Below are 18,240 nucleotides of genomic sequence, written 5' to 3' on the forward strand. Positions count from 1 at the left end.
AAAACAGGTAATGGATTCAGGAGAGAGAGAGAACAACACAAAGTTATGAATGAGACCAGTCAAAAAAAGTGAGTTAAAAATCGACACCGTCTATGACTCCCTGAAACGGATTGGCAGCCACCTGCTGTCTCTACTGATCGTGTGGATGATTAAGGGTGCGTTTCAATCTGCCATTTTAAGGGAGATTCCAATCCATATGGAATGAAAATGTTCAGTTCGAGGTGACCTGCGACCTGGGAACAACAGGTTTACACTATACAAGGAATGTAATAAGAAGGGAGGGCCTGGTGTGTCATATTAACCCAGAACGAACGCCGAACTGGGTGCCTGCTTTGAAATGGAATTGCTATGAAACTATGGAGCAGGGTGATACAAATTGTATAGCAGGACATCAAGAAGATGGACATGGACTGGTGTTGGATATGCTGAAAAGCACCCCTAAGTGATTCGAGGAGTGAAGTAGAGGTCAATTGTTGAGGTCATCAGACTGTCATCACAAACAATACATTTAGAGAACAGATGTGAATTATACTAAAGCAAATATACATTAATAAACAACATATTAAGCAAATTCTAATCATAGTAAAACAGAAAAAGAAAAGAAAGGTTTGTACTAATGGAACAGAACGAAACTAATAACATCCTGAATGGAAAATATCCTTTGATTCCAGGCCTAACCAGAATAAATCGTGCTTCATGTGAAGCACTTTATTGCAGCTGAGCTCTCAGGTCATCGTAACATGCAATAAAATATTTATGAAATATTATTTATTTCAGAGACCGTACGAACCTCCTCTTCCTTTATTGCGTACACCACAATTGCCAGAGGAAGAATTACCATAGGGCATAGTTTTAGAAGTAATTGTGTTTAATGATATCGGCATAGCATCACACACATACTGTAAGACATTGAAAATGGCATTTAGTTCCTTTCTCCTGCTGCACACAACTGAATATTGTACATGGACTACAGGACTGTATAACGGAAGACTTGACTTTAAATACAATATAATAGATTTATTTCAGCAGAATCATGAGTACAACGTGACTCGTTACAAGCTAAGTCAAGAACCCTGCAATATGTCAGTATCATTACACTGTAACTATAGTTATCATTAAGTATCAGTGCGTGGAACTACATACTACATCCCCCTTTCTCAACATGAAATACTCTCAACAAGTTATACTTTCAAACATTAAACACATGACTGAATAAAAGTACTATAAACCTGTACTTCAGTGCTTTGATATTGTCAACTGATAAACTCATTAAACTCATTAATTAAACTGTTTTTACTATTGTTCCGTAACTTTGTTATGGAATAACATAACTCTCATAACTCATGTTTCTGTTACTGTATCATAAAACCATAAACTATAACTTTTCTCTGTGCTAAACTTTCGACTCATGTCCATAACATTTTTCTGTAATGAAAGTAATAACGCATCTTTCTTTTCTCAACAGATTTTTTTTTTATTTATTTTTTTACTCATTCTGTCTTTTTTTGGGGGGTGGAGTTAAGACAATGGAAAGCTTCAGGGTTAGAGGTTGCAAGCAACCAGTGTTTGTCTGCTGTTCTCTCTGCCAGTCTGTTCAACTGGGGTTAATCAGGGCTTGAGTGTAAAATGTCTCATTTTGCAGCTTGCGAATGAAACATGGTCACACGCTAGCTCTTTTGGGATGCTATTTCTTGCAAACACTGATCTCATTTTACTGATGACTTTATGTGCTGTTTTTTTTTGTATGTTCAACACCTCTGGGTATTTTGACATGTAGTCTACAATGAGCTGGTAGGACTGATCATTTATTTAGAAAATGTCAGCTGCCACTTTCAGTCAGGGGAGCTCAGGAATGCAGTGTCAGAGCAGCGGTTCTGGTGTCTGGGTTTAACCTGCTGGCACATCCCACAGGCCTCGACCATCCCAGGCCAATACACGTGTTTCCTGGCATGTGCCTTTGTGCATTGCATTCCTTGATGAGCTATATGTACCTCACCCAGCATGACTGTTCTCATTGTGTTTGGAATTATTATCCTGTGTAAGAAAATAAAGGATTGACAACTTCTGTGTTTAAGGAATATTTTACTTGGTGTAATCAGGCAGCAAAGCAAGTCCATACTCTGGGTCCAGCTGTTTGGCCTGAACCAGTTTTTCCACAGCCCTTGTAGTGTTTTAACCCTTTGACCTATCCCCCAGTCTGCAGCAGTATACAAAGCATCTTCATGTTATACCAACCTGTATGTTAACTGGTTTGATAGTTCTTGTCACACCTAACTTGATCACTCACCATCACTGGGTGTGGTAAAACCCAGTTCCAAATGTTTCCCAATAGTCTAAGTCTTACACCTGTCACCTGAAAGCATAATTCACTGTGACTGTGACTGTCTGATTGGCCAGTATTGACACAGTCTTGTGTCTAGCTGTTTTCTATGTGCTGGCCATCCTTTACTGTGTACTTCCTGTAACAGTTGTAGTATGTCCTCTTTCAATGTTGCCTCTCTGAGCCGATCTCGTGTTTCAGCCCCCAGGGTGTCTGTGGGCTCCGTGGCATAGATGACCTTCTCATAGATGACCTTCTCGTTATTGAGCTCATCTCTCTTTATGTGTTGATCCTGTTTGACAGCTCAAGACAGTGTGTCAGCGATCAGCATCTCTTTTCCAGGTGTGTAGCCCACGCTGAGATCATACCCCTGCAGCTGTAGGAGCATTCTCTGATGTCCGGATGGGGCTTTCCCCAGTGGCTTTATCAGAATAGTCTCAAGAGGCATGTGATCTGACTGCACATTCACACCATATCCATACTGGTGGAACTTCTTTACAGAGAACACTATGGCTAAGAGCTCCTTCACTATTTGGGCATAGTTCTGTGCTGTTTGTGTCAGTGCTCTGAACGCGTAGGCTATTGGGAGGCCCTCCTGGAGGAGACACGCTCCTAGCCCATCTTTTGAAGCGTCGGCCTGTATGACGAGCTGTTTCTTTGGATCGAACAACTTGAGCACCAGTGCGTTTATCAGGGATGCTCTAAGTTTCTTCAGAGCTTCCTAGTGCTCATGTTGCCACTGCCAGACAGTGTCCTGGTGCAGCAGCTGTCTCAGTGGTGCCGTTAGCAATGCTTCACCAGGGATATACTGAACCAGGTATGTTGTCATGCCTAGCAGTCGTTGTAGCGCTGCCTTGTCAGCAGGTGGCGGTGGGTGTAGAATGGTAGACTGGTAGACTGACCTTAGTTTTGGGTGTGATGCACTGCACTGTGCACTGCACTGTGTGGCAATCCCTTCTGTCTTCAGTCTCGTTCCTCCAGCATCCTCCAGCTACCAGCATTGAGTTTGTGGGCTGCATTTGTGTTTTACCTAGCAGTGTCTTGAATGTTTCCAGTGGCAAGCGCCTGTACCCAACTTGAACTTCACAGTTACATTGTTTATCTCTGTGTACCAGTATGTGTCTATATGAGTGGCTAGCTGATCAGCATTCACTGTCCCAATGAACAAAGTGCCTATATTAGGATTTATGTCAAGTACTGTCCTTCCATGATGTGGTTGTTTCCTGTATACTGCATGAAAAACTTGTCCTAACCAGCTGCTCCCATTGCTTGAATCTGTGTTTTGGCTGTCTTTGCAGATCTGCAGATGTCTATGGCTTTCTCAAGTTTGAGTTATGATTCCCTTAAAAATCTCTCTTTAAGGCACTGGTTATTTCTGCTGAACACAATCTGATCGAGTTGAACAATGGCTGCCTAATGTTTAATTTGATAAATACTTAAGTGATTCTCTACATTACATAGAGCCAGCTCAATACAAACACATATTAGCTAAATTACACCTAATTTACAATATCAAATACACGGAAAGAAGAAGAAGAAGAAGAAGAAGAAGAACAAGAAGAAGAACAAGAACAAGAACAAGAAGAACAACAACAAGAACAAGAAGAAGAAGAACAACAACAACAACAACAACAGAACCAGCTGAAGTCTGGAACGGAAGTGTGGGCGGTCTCTCAACCGGAAGACTGCTTTGCAAATACAGGAAGTGTAGCTAGCCGACGACAACCCACAGGTAAGTGTTGCGAGTGATGTAATTTTATCATTTTAAAGTATTTATTGCAGTTGTAACAACTTACGTACTTACACTGTCAATATAATAATCTTATAACTTTCGCGAGTAGGTATAGAGTGCACAGATGTTGAATAATGTAGAGCTAGCTGTTGAGAACAACTCCTCAGTTCGGTATTCGATTAGCGACTAAGCTATGCTACTTTGACAGCAAGAAAATGTATGTCAAGGCGAAAGAGGATGATGCAAATGTATCCTCTTCACGGTATTCAAGGCGACGCTGGATTGCATCCATATCAATACTATAGGCAGGTCAAACATTCTGACCGCAGTACTATCCCATGGGGACGAGTTGAGAGTTCTAAGTCAGCTGCCAAGCAAAGTAGCCGTTTCGGGACATTTTAAGCAATTAAACATATTAAAAATGATGTGAAATTGTACATACGCCTGTCAATTCATTACACTTACTGCAGAACACTCGGTGTTTTCTTCTTAGTAAACAATAATACAAACAGCGTTTAAGCAGATGACAAGCGTAAACGCCTGTGCTTTGTGCATCAAGCAAATCAGTTTGAAGTTGAAGAATGAACACATTTATAAACAGCAATTAGGTGATTAATTACATTTAAAAAATAACTGAAACAAACTACAAGTCAATCGATATCTAAGAGCGATAGATATCCGCAGCGACGGTGTTACAATACTCGGATCAATAACTGGTGACCATGATTCGACACGATGTCGAAATAAGATGCACCCGAACTGTAACATCATTTGTGTGTACGAGTCATATTTCGCACTAACTAAGAATAGTGCCATTGTTAAGAGTGAAGTGCATGTTCTGGCTAAAAAAATTACCAATACATTTCGATTCCGTCCGAGGTGGGACGGGAGCTCAAAACCTTCCCGCGGCAGACGGTGTACTTACTCCATCGCTCCTCCACAACAAACAGTTGTGTTTCATGATGTAGGACTCCGCATTTGTTTTGCAAACACTCTAAATCACTGAGACGCCCCATAATAACTTGTGACCTGTGTAGCAGGCTGTAATCATCGATATGACTTGTTATGCAGAGCGACTGACGGCAAGTTACAGAGGTGGACACTAACGTGCATCCTACACCACCGATGTACACTTTCAGCACAAATCAATACCACAATCATGTCAACAAAATGCCCAAATTTCTAACTAAATTCAGTCGGAATTATGTCACTGTGTATACACTCCAGTCACCGACAGGTGGCAGCAGAATCAAAACAGTGCATCTGACAATGACATTACTTTGACAAGCTCTCTGATCTTGATTGTCATCAGATGTAATAGCCAATGCATGCTGACTATCAAGTCCAATGATATTGATAGCCCCTATTCTATAGGCAATAGGTAGTGTAGAGATGAGCGAGGATGACAAGGATTCAAGCTGTACAACAATCACATAACTTTGCCTTCACATAGGCTGCATGGTGCTTCCCATATTTTGCTTACTAAGCCTTTGAAAAGTGCAAAAAAGGGGTAGAGGACTAATTGAAATTCAGGATTCAACAAGTGAATTGTTGTAGAGGAGCGATGGAGTAATGGTTAATGTTTTTTGCAAGACTATACACTTCACTCGTAACAATAGCACTATTCTTTGGAAGTGCGAAATATGACTCGTATACACAAATTATGTTACAGTTGGTGTTACACATCCAGCTGTATGCAATCATGTCGAATCAGGTCACAACTAGTATTGTAACAATGGCGCCAGTATATATCAGACGTGCTGTTATGGTCAGATCTAATGAACCCAAGCGCGGACACAGAGTCAGGACACGAATATAAAATAATAAGGTATTTAATAAGGAACCAGCAGGGAATGGGACAAGTGGGGGGAATGGCAAACGGGGTGGGGTAGGGCAGGCAGGCAGGCAGGGCAGGCGGGTAGTGCGTCTAGGCAGAATGACAGGTGTACAGGTGGATAGCAGGGTAGGGTTTCTGGAGGATAAAGGAAAGAAGGTCAAAAACAGCGTATACACACGAAGACTACATATTACTAGACAAAGAGGCAGAGAACGGGACTAACGTGTTGAAACACTAAACAACGATCTGGCGATGAGTGAATGGAAAGCCGGGGTTTAAATACAGCACGGTGATGAGAGATGAATAGCAGGTGTGTAGATCGGGCAGGTGGAGATGATGAACTGAAACGAGAACGGGAGCCTGGCCACGGCCACACACAACACAAATAGACAGACAGGAGAGAGGGAGGCACTGGCACAGACTGGGAGAAAGTGGAGGGCGTGACACGTGCGCCCTAGTTAAAGGAGCAGATCATACATTTGTTGGAAATCTGGCACCTCTGGCCACTGCAGCGAAATTCAGTTCACCGCTACAGATTAATCATAGTCATTACAACCATAAACTTTTAGAAAGCTTGAATGTTACATACTGGACCTTTCACGATAAAGCCAGCCGAACATTCGGCAAGCCAATAGTCACGGCGTGACATTTCACAGCTCTCTACTGGGGTACGAAAGTGCAGTTTCCAAAGCGTTTTCCAATCGTCGTTTAACTAAGATGCAGGTGTTCTCTACAAATGTACACACAGTACTACATTTGTAGAGAAAACTGAAGTTGGATTTAAAGGTAGGTGTTAGTTCTGATGATTTTGTGTTTGAATTTATAAGTAATGTGGACTTTGTTGTTGAGGATTTAGGGAGGGATCTTGGTGACAGGAATAGGTTAATGAAGGAGTCTCTGGGAGGAGAGAGACTAGCTGGACAGATAACTTTTGAACATGGTAGGCACTCAGATGCTGTTAGGAAGTTTACATGGACTACCATGGGGGTTAGTTCAAAGAAAGCATCAGAGGAGGTCAACAGGTTGTTTTTTGAGAAGCTTCAAGGGTCCAAGATGGGGAGATCACCAAGTCAGACCTTTTGTAAATATATGGTTTTGGAGGCACAGCAGCTCAACCTCATCACAGCATTTCCAGAGCGCCCTTCTTACTGCAAATGAATTAAGTGAATTAGTTTATTCACAAGTAGTAAATGAGTTATTTTGTGCTTTACATTTCTACAAGACAGTTACGAGACAGTTTCTACCTTCAGGCCATAAGACTATTAAACAGCTAACCCTAGCTGCCTGCCTGCACTACCTGCTGCTCTGACTGGAGAAGAAGATACTGTATCTGCGCTCTCACCTATCATGTACTAACTGTGCGAGTGGTTGACACCCCATTGCTTGCCCCAGTATGCGTTATTGCCTACCTCAGATTTTATAAAATTCTAAAATCCCACAGGAGCAGCGGTAAAGATCTTGAAGTGGATGATCAAACTGCCAGAACAAGTTTGATTGAACAGCAAAACACTATCAATATGCAGTGCACTGAACATGTGAAATTCTCATTATTGAGAGATGGATTTTTGCCTAATCAGCAGTAACAGTATTTCTTTCGCCATTGTTTACTTCTGAAAACTGTGCTAAAAAGGAACTGTAAAAAAACTATATATATATTGGCAGATATATCGGTTACCGGTGAATGTTGCCCCTCATAAATCAGCATTGATATCGGACCCAAAAAATTCAGTATCGGTCAGGCTCTAATACTCACACACACTTACACTCACTACCATCACTGCTGCTATTTATTACTGTATTGTATTGCTCACTTTATTCACTCACTTTTTTTTTTATTGCTCACTTTATTATACATGTATGCCTATTACACTTATTGTCTAATGCGTTATTACAACTGAAGATGGCTGTGGTACAGGCTTCACCTGTAGAGCATCACCAGAGAAGATACCCAGCGTCTGGTGAGGTCAATGGGTCGCAGACTTCAGGCAGTTATTGCATGTAAAGGATTGTCAACCAAATCCTAAACATGAGAGCTTAATTTGGACATTACAGAATATGAATCTGTCGCATTACTTATGGTGCCCTTATCATCAATTTACAAAACTGCCTAAACTGTGGCAGAATATGATGACTTTTCTTTCTTTTCTTGAATTCAATGCATTTGTTTCAACAGGGATGACGTGTACATTAGAGAATGTTTTGGCAGACGCCAAGTCGCTGGTGGAACGGCTTCGCAACCATGACAACGCAGCTGAGGTGTTAATTGAACAGACAACGTCCCTGAACAAGCGAGTGGAGGCCATGAAACAGGTAATAGCTGTCACTAGGGCAGCTTTGAGATAATTTATGATCTGTATCTAGGGCTGGGTGATAAATATACAGTATTCTGTTGCCAGTATCAGGAAGAGATTGAGTCGCTGAACCAGGTCGCTCGGCATCGGCCTCGCTCCAGCCTCGTCATCGGCATCCAGCAGGAGAACCGGCAGATCCGTGAGCTACAGCAAGAAAACAAAGGTAGGGATATTATTTAGTAGTGTTCTCTTTCATTTTTATCACATCGAAAAGACAAACTGTGGATTGAAACACAGTGAAAGTATTTTAAACAAATTTTTTAAAGGGCTACACATGACATTTTCACTGTACTACAAGCATATATGTCCTTGAAAAATCTGCAAGGATTGTGGAACGATAACACCTCAGCTGTTTAAAAGTAAAAGCTCCCCACCAATGTTTGGCTCTGGTTTTAGCGTATTGATTTCTCCTGGCCAGTACGACCACTGTTGTAGCTTACAGAAAGTAGGCACATCAAAACTATCCGTAGTGTCCAAAGCAAATATATATTATTACCTGTTCACTTAACATGTTCACTTGAGATCTTATCTCAATGGTCTGGATTGTCGATTTCATGGTGGAAGCTAGCTAGTACCAATGGCTAGTACTTGAACACTTGGAAACAAACAACTCACTGGAATTCCAATTTTGACTTGTGGCCACAGATTTCATGTGTAGCTCCTTTAAAGACCCCTCCAGAAAAACTGGTGTTTGTCACGAGTTGTACATGGCAACAACCATGGGCGGCAACAACCCCCCATCCATTGTCAGTGGAACAATAGTGAACAGTGACAGCAGCTCTAACAGCGTTTTGGTGGAGACTTGAATAATTAATCATCTGGTTTCGTGCTTGTTAGTCTTTTACATTTTAGCATTGTTAGAATTTCAAAAGTACAAATAGACCGCCAAGTAACTAGTATGTTGCTTTCCTCCATACGCAAATCTATTTCTCCTCACTGATGATAAAGCCATCGAAACTCACATCGGAATGTGGTGGAATTCCACGTTAAAATACTTTGAAATAAAATGCAGAAAACTAGAGCTGATGGTTTATTCAGAGACTTTTATTCACAAGTAATAAAAGATGAACCAGTTTGCAAAGCAGGTCTCGTTGTCATTTCAATCCACCATCTTATAGCATTAAAATCTAGGTTACCTCTCTCATATGCAAATCATTCACACTTCCTGGCTGTATGCACCAATATCATTCGGTTCCTATACCTTGTCATGGCCTGGTTTCCCCTACCATTCCTAAAGATAGTTCTCTCGTTACTTCACATTGGTGGTGAGCTCATGTATTTATTACTTTGATCCTAGTGCCTGGTACTGGTGACCTTTTCTTCACCTACCAACTGCATGTGTTTATTAGAGTCTTCATAAATCTTCACTCCCTCTCTCCCTTATCCTGTTTTCTCACGGAATAAGTATCAGGTTTCCATAACCTACTCTTAGCTTTTCTGTCCTGTCTACATGGAATGTCCACATCTGGTTATATTTACATCTCCCTTCACTTCTTATTTACTATATTCTGTTTTCTCATGCCCTAGTCATCTGCTTTCTCCAAGCTTTGCTCCTCCCATGTAACCTCTAAGAACCTCTTCACTTCACTCCCCCATCTTCGTTTTTATTCCCTCTCTACCGAAACCTTTCCTCTGTGGAATTAGGAATCTTTATTTTCCATAGAAATTTACCATAGGAACTGTGAGAGAAAAAAAAAAATATGCGGAAGTGTTTCACAAATAGGCTACTTTTTGGACATAGGGACATAGAGGCACAGGTATCCTTCTCCCATATTCGGCCCCACACCAAATTTGTAGTTGAAGTTTGGAACAGGAGGATAAGTGTGGATGAACAATGATGCCATTGCGTACAGGCACATAGCCTGAGGGCACAGTAGTGTCCAATATAATCAGCAAATGACTTGTACCTGGTATGTATTTAAGCGTCTAATCCCTTACAAAGGCATTATTGCTTTACTTTATTTTGATAACACTTGTACTTCTATTTATGCGCTGGTAAGCTGAACGTGCGTCTTGCGGGTTAAGGTGCAAAACCTTTGGACTTCTCCAACAAAAAAATAAGCAATTACTGCGATTAATAACTGATAACAACACCTACAATTACTGCAAAATGAATGCTTAGGAGGGCTAAACAGAAGCTGATTTGGATAGCCTCTAGGCTGCACATACCAAAGGGATTCATGGGAAGTTCAAATCTTAGCATTATTTATTTGTAAACAACCAGATCAACTTATCCTTTTGGCTATGCAGTTTAAAGTAGAGAGCTGCATTTACAGCATGGCCACATCACTCTTCCCATTCCCCTGTGTTGCACGGAGAGCGGCAGACATGGGACAGATTAGTTTCAACATTGCTTAAATGTATTGTCTCTCCTGCACAGATGTAACAATTTCGCTTGGTCAAAGAATAATAAGCCAACGTTATATTGCTGTTTACCAATCAATTCCTGTTACCCAATTGAAAATGCTTTTTGACAATGCAAACGTAGTACCTTTGATCAATGCCTTTCACAAAATCATTCAGTTGTCTTCATAAGAATTTACTGTGCTGTAACAATAGCTCATTGTTGTATCACCATAGCTCATTGTTAAAATATGGAACAAATGAAGCAGGCTATAATATAACACATACACTTACCAAACACTTTATTAGGAACACCTGTACACATTCTCATGATGGAGGTGGTGTAATGTTGTGGGGAATGTTTTCTTGGCATACTTTGGGCCCGTTAATACCAATCAATCATCGCTTGAATGCCACAGCCTATTTGAGTATTGTTGCTGACCATGTGCATCCCTTCATGGCCACAATTTGCCCATCTTCTGATGGCTACTTCCAGCATGATAATGCACCATGTCACAAAGCAAAAGTCGTCTCAAACTGGTTTCATGAACATGACAATGAGTTCAGTGTTCTTCAGTGGCCTGCCCAGTCACCGGATCTGAATCCAATAGAACACCTTTAGGAAGTGGTAGAATGGGAGATTCACAGCTTGAAAGTACACCTGAAAAATCTGCATAATTGAGTGATGCCACAAAGAATTGAGGCTCTTTTGAGAGCAAAGGGAGGCCCTAGCCAGTATTAGTATAGTGTTCCTAATAAAGTGCTCAGTGAGTGTATAACGGTGCCTCTGCTCTGACCTTGTAGTCTTGCAACACTTAACACTACAAACTTCTATTGGACAGGGGTGTTACCTGTTACTAAAAAAGGGTGTACAGGGTAGACAGAGAACTAAAATTGATAACTCGGTCTTAAATGTTAGGGATTGGCATGAGAAATTATTTTACGAGTATTCGATCACTGAAATAGGACTACAATTTTTCTCGTGCAACAATTTGAGGGATTAATTGATACAAATGTGACTGCATAAGCTGTTACTGTCTTACACTGTTGGGGTCAGCAGCCCAGCTCAGCATGAGATGATAATGTGTCCTGGCTCTATGAGTACAGCTGCTATCATCAGTTCATCCATCAAAAACTCATGTTTAACATTTTAAGCCTGGTTCATGTCAAAAGAAATGTGATAACAATTACTTGAAATGCACATCCATATTATTTATAGTTTTTTTGAAAGAAGACTGGAATTCCACTGCCCTTACAGGAGGTGAGAGTTTAAAAGGTTCATGGTTGACTTTTTCACCTTGGCAAAACAACCACCAGGGGCACTGTTGAGTACTTCTAATTGTTAGGCTTGCTGTGAAACAGGAGCTCATAAGTGGTCACATGATCCACACACAAGCACATCATGTCTTCTTTACAACAGACAGCTAGAAGATGAGCGTGTAACAGACAAAGAAGGACCACAGAAATTAAGGGTTTCATTTTGCTCAATAGACTAATAGTGACAAAAAAGAAAAAAGGCTTCTTCCATCAAACCAGCGTCCTCCCGGGTTCTGGCCTGCCTCTCTGACCTCAAGGCTATCTGCAGCCTCCTGCACTATACAGGCACATAGACTGCAGCACTCCTCAAGGTGCCACTTTAGAGATCTCCACAATTTTAGCATGGACAAGATTTAGAGGGTTTTAGCTGCTTAAAGGCCTGCTAAGGTGAAAATCGAGTGTTCCAGAGTTTTTGTTTGAATTTTGGCTTCATCAGATCAAATTAGCATTATCCAAATATGAAAAATTAGGTTTCTGTTGGTCTGTAAACATCTAGCCCTGCTACTATCCCTCAAATGCTCTGTTTTTGATGGGTGTGATTTTAAGAGGTTTTGCTCTGTGTAGTAAAACTCAATCAAATAAACCAATGATATAATTTGTTTACATCTTACATCCCTCCTATTATAGCCAGCACTAGCAGTGCACACATTGTTAGCTCGGCAGGTAAAGATAACAGCCCAAACTAGATGAAACTGGCCATTTAGAATGTTGTGGTAAAATGCAGCAAGACTGCTCAGAATACAAATGTAAGAAAACTATGTAGCTGAAGTTATTTTGTTGTTTTAGATAGCACAGTGTTGTATTTTGCAAGCTAGAAAGAACGACCTGTTCACTAACTTATCGTAGTCGAGTTGCTAACAATTTTACAAAGCTAGCTTCAAACCCTGAGTAAAAATGTCATAGCATACATCCACATAAGAGACACGGTAGGCTGCTAACAACTTGGACAAGATTACAGCCAGCAAAAAAACATTGAACATAGGAACGAAAGGCTCAGTAGATGACCTGTCAATCAAAAATGCAAACTGTCACTCAACAATGTGAGTGTAGTCTGCTGGCTTGAGAAATTGTGATGTATTGGTATTTTGTTTCCTATCTATTGCTCTATAATTAAAATGATAGAATCTTTTATGTTCCATGTTATTTTTGCAGGCAATGTAGTTGTCCCCTCGTCCTGCATCACTAACACTCTGTATGTTCTTGTCCCCTCTTCCTGCAGAACTGAGAACATCCCTAGAGGAACACCAGTCGGCCCTGGAGCTGATCATGACTAAGTACAGAGAGCAGGTCTTCAGACTCCTCATGGCCAGTAAGAGAGACGACCCTGCCATCGTCACTCAGTTACAGGAGCAGCACACCACTGTGAGTCGTAAATGTCACTGTACACTCAGAGCAACTCCAGTGGTAATTCTCTACAAATAATGCTCAAAAAAAGGTTTTAGGAGTAAGGGAATGGTGAAACCCCACTTGCGGGAATGTTGGGCAGCAGTCATACTTCACAATGTTCCGACTCCGTTTTAGCGAGGGGTAGACAATTCCAACTTTCAGACCAAATATATCACTTTCACTGAAATGTTGATTTCATGACTGAAATGTGTGCATATGACCACAACTGATCTCTGTTAGTTAGTAGTTAACTATCTTCATTTTCACTGGAGTTGCTCTTTAAGAGGCACTCTATGGCCTCGACTGGAGTACTCAAATCTGGAGGTCTGCAGTACTGCTGTAGTTAATTCTCTGGTCAATCAAGGACTGATTAATGTTGCATGTAAATTGTGTCACCATAATCGAGGTCAGGGTCCTTGTCACCTGGACAATCCTCTTCCTATTGTCAAAAATGAAGCAGGACTTATTGTATTTCTGTACAAAAAAACAAGCTTAACTCTCAAACTATTAATCAGTTTTCCAACATGTGCTTTAAAAGACAGTTTATCATCTATCGAAATTCCCAGGTACTTATAATGTGGGACAATGTAGGCTCCTTTCAGGGTACAATAATGCAGATCAATGTAATCAATATTACGGGATTTAGACAAAATGTGTATAGCTTGTTAGATAATTTCACTTTTTTCAAACAAAATATTTGTATTGCTTTGATAACTCTGTGCAGGAAATGCAAGCACACATGGACAAGATCAATGAGATGGCAACGGTGATGAGGAAGGCCATTGAAGTGGACGAGGGGAGATTGTGCGAAGATGAGGAGAGGATTAAACAACTGGAGGTGAACCACGTTCCCTGGGTCCCACAATGTCTGACTAAGCATACTTTATCTCCCCATCATTCAGCCTACCATAACACTTAATTTGTACATAGTGGCTACTGGTACAGATACATATTCTGATAGTCCACTATTCCTCTGGTAGTTATGATGTCGCTACCTCCCTTATTCTAACCAACCTTCACTAATTATTAATTGTCAGGGAGTTGGTGTGGCGCGACAGGTAGCGTATTTGCATTGAAACTTATGCCAGGTTAGCGTCGGATCGAATCCGACTGTGATGTTTTTCTACACTTAACCAAGAGTCTTTTTTCTTCTTCTTTTTTTTTTAGTTTTTTTTTTTTTTTAAGTTTGGAGCTAGCTATAGGTTTGCAATTCATTAGGGTTAGGGGACTGGTTACGGTAGGGTTAAAGGATCTGGACAGTCAACATTAAATGGTTCCAATTGTGTTTTGTGCCAATGTATCATTTTAAACGGCCACCAACATTTTAACCCCCAAAAACATCAATAAGTATGATGAAAGACAGCTTCTTGTTAGGCTCAACTTTCTGGTCAGAAAGTTCTGAGGGCTGTATGAGCGTGGACTTTGCACGCTTGATTGACAGCTCCCTTTCAAAGCCTCCTACGTCGCACAAACATGGCTTACATTTACATTACATTTACATTACATTTATGGCATCCAAAGCGACTTACAACAAATACATTTGTGTAAGTAAGTGAATCATCTATCCATCAGTCATCATAAGAAAAAGTAATCTATGCAAGGATCAGGGGCTATTGACAGTCACAATGCTAGAAGAAGGACTAATTACTTTTCTTTCTTTTTAAAAGAAATAAATATATATTTACAGTAGAGAAACTTGTACAAGGGGGTAGTGGGGATGAAGAGGTCTTTAGGAGAGACAGTTAAGATGTAGCCTGAAGAGATGGGTCTTCAATCTACGGCGGAAGATAGGTAGTAACTGCAGTCCTGACAGCGGTCCTCTCCACGTCACCTGGTAAGAGCGATTGTCCAGGTAGGATGCAAACCAGGAGAGTGCAGAGCCAGAGATGCCAAGTGGGTGGAGAGAAGGATTGGGTGGTTTACTGTGTTGAATGCAGCAGACAGGTCCAGAGGAATGAGAACAGAGGAGAGGGAGGAAGCTCGAGCAGAGTGGAGGGCCTCCGTGACAGCAAGGAGAGCAGTCTCAGTAGAGTGCCCAGTCTTAAAGCCGGATTGGTGAGGGTCAAGGAGGTAGTGAGACAGAAGAAGTAGTAGTAGGAGACAGCAGACGGCCTGTAGTTATCGACAGCAGACGGGTCAAAAGTTGGTTTCTTGAGAAAAGGCTTGACTCTGGCTGTCTTAAAGGCAGCTGGGACAGATCCTGTGGATAAAGAGGATTTGATTATGGTGGTAAGGAACGGAAGGAGGTCTTTGGAGATGGATTAGAGAAAGGGGGCAGTGAGGTCATGGTCAGTTGAGCATGGTGGGTAGATTAGATTGGAATGGTTGCGAGGGGAGGTGTAGCGTTGATGTGTTCTCCTGAGGGATGAAATAACAAGAATGGGGAGAAAGCACATTGTGATATTTGCCAGTATAGAGATGGGCAATGTGGAGAGGGTTTGTGGGCAATACAAGATGTAGTTAGAGCTCAATACACTCAGAGTAGTGAAAAAATAAACTAATAGAATAAAAATAATTTGTAGCTTGGCCTTCCTCTCAGGCCTTCCTCGATGGACTCCACAGATTGACTCCATCTTCATGTCAGGAGGCTGTCGCTCTATGACCGTCAAGATAGAAATGCAGATTCTGTAATTGCTGATGATTAGCAGGGTAGCAGCCCCTTCCACCTAATGATCAGTTAACAACCAAGAGAGGTTTCACCCCTCAATTCCAAATGTATTAGACCTGGTCCAAGGTGAGCAGGAGTTAAATACCTTGCAGAATAGTTTCAGACCCTTCCACTGGAGATTGACAAAAATTGGCTTCAAACAGATAGCTTTCAACAGAAACTAGATCCCAGAGCTTGAGGCAGGATAGCCATAGCAAAATATAGCAGAACTACCAGCAACACACTGACTTTAAACAAGGTTAAATTAACTTACTTAGACTTAGGTAAGCTCACTCCTCTCTAAACCTCCTTGTAGTTTTCAAAACCATGTGATTACCCTCAAATACATCACTCAGAGTAAAATCCTCAATCTAGGATACCTAGCTTTAGGTCTACGGAATGCATTTGGAAGCTGATGCTTTTCACATGCCCACACATTTGTAAGATGATCTAGACAATGATTTTGAGGTCATGTGTCCCTTTAAGAATTTTCAGCTACAGTTAAAGGTCCAGTATGTAACAGGCAAGCTTTTAAAAGCTTCCTGGTGATTGTAATTACTGTTTTAATGATTGTTTTAACTGTGACCAGGGAATGAGATTCCTTGAAAGCCCACTTCGCGGATTCAAGTCCTCCCCAAATGGAAATCTATTTGTGCTAATCAGCATCCTTTCAGAAACTTGAACCCACGTGTGCATCGCAGCGCTTCTGGTTATGTCAGAGGCTTTGATACTCTGATTGGTTTGGGACAATACTAAATCTACCTCCAAGATGGCTGATCCAGGCTGAATCATATGGAGTAAACAATAGTAAAGCGAAAACAATAAAGTCATCTTCAAACACAAATATTGATAGGAACTCATTTGTTTTGTTTTTTGGCAGATGGAAAACAATGGCCTTCGTGAACTTCTGGGAATCAGTCGAGAGGCCTTCCTGGTACTGAAGAGAGAGGAGGGCGACAGCACCCCCCTATCCGCCCTGTTGACCAATGCCGACATCAGCCTCCGAAAGAGTTAGGCCCCACACCTGCTTGGACAGAGTTCATCCCTACCCACTGCACCCCCAACCCCTGCATTCTCTCCTTCATTCATAAAGACACCCAGGGTCCACTCTGCTAAGATGCCCCAGAGCACACAGTCTTTCCCACCTTTCACAATGCAATGGAGCTGTGTACAATCTGAGACATCCTGTACAATCTGAGACAAGTGACAGAAGCCTCATACTACAACCATTTTGTTAGTTTCATTTAATTTTTTGAGAGTCTATTCCTGGCATGCATTGTGATACCTGAGTAGCCTATGGTGCATATGAGGTTTAAAAGTGTGAATGTGTAAATGAGTGAAAGTAGTGCTTTTGAATGACAATAAAAGAGTCAAAAGAAACAAAGCAAAATGGGAGTTTGTATAGTGCCATACTAGGCTGTAAGGACATACAACATGAACTATGAGATAGTAATGAACCACAAGATTGAGGTTGGCCATTTATGGGAGGCGGGACTTCTGCACCTAGAGGCCTATGGGGATTCGGCTCATGTCTGTACAAGCCTAGTCTCTACCAGCTGTTCTACGACAGGTTAATTCACATTTTTCGACATCCATTTGGTGGAAATACGCTTTTAGTCATGCAGTATGTCATGTCTTCAACTAAATCCACAGTATTTACATATCTGTTGACACAATTACAGTGAAATGGTAATCGGGGCTTGATAGAACTGAGGGACGCTGGTATGTGCGAACATGGAGATGAGATCAACAATCATTGTCAGTCTTGGCTAGTGATGGAAGATATTAACAAGGCTTATTTGAAATTCGGTGATATTTGGACCATGTTTTCTGTGGGATGGTAATTTACTTGATATCAAGTGGATAATCACTGTACACATCGTGGCTGAAGGTTAGGCTTTCTACAAGTATACTTTACCTTCCTCTCGCGATCGGTATACTTTAATTTTTCAAATTATTACCATTTGAATCAACTTCAAATACAATGCTCAAGTTTCTTATGTTACCTAACTCCTATACTTTTCTGATTAGGCTACATCAATAATAAAATAGATTTAGTGGGCTAGACATTTTACGGTTGATGATGAAATTACATCAAAATATCGTGGCCACATTGAAACTAATCGCTTGGCATATTCTTAACACCAAGGCAGATTAGGAGCTTCTCATAAATAATAATAATAATAATAATAATAATACAAATTAAAAAATCTCAATAAATTGCACTACAGGTATGCTTATTTTCCAGCCATTGATCCTAATCGGGCAGAAATTATTAAACGTCAAAACAAAATAATTACGATGTAG

The 18,240-nt window shown here is 41.0% G+C and overlaps 1 protein-coding gene across 1 annotated transcript; it reads left to right on the forward strand.

The window, feature by feature from the left end:
- Positions 1–4,025: 4,025 nt before the first annotated feature.
- Positions 4,026–17,311, forward strand: fgfr1op2 (FGFR1 oncogene partner 2). The gene is made up of 6 exons (XM_083692461.1): positions 4,026–4,052; positions 8,063–8,199; positions 8,286–8,403; positions 13,120–13,262; positions 14,011–14,124; positions 16,814–17,311. Exons 2-6 carry the CDS (start codon positions 8,065–8,067, stop codon positions 16,946–16,948), a joined length of 645 nt encoding a protein of 214 aa, XP_083548587.1. The 5' UTR covers positions 4,026–4,052; positions 8,063–8,064; the 3' UTR covers positions 16,949–17,311.
- Positions 17,312–18,240: the final 929 nt, after the last annotated feature.

The sequence above is a fragment of the Argentina silus genome, assembly GCF_951799395.1.
Source record: "Argentina silus genome assembly, chromosome: 20".
Classification (NCBI taxonomy): Eukaryota; Metazoa; Chordata; class Actinopteri; order Argentiniformes; family Argentinidae; genus Argentina; species Argentina silus.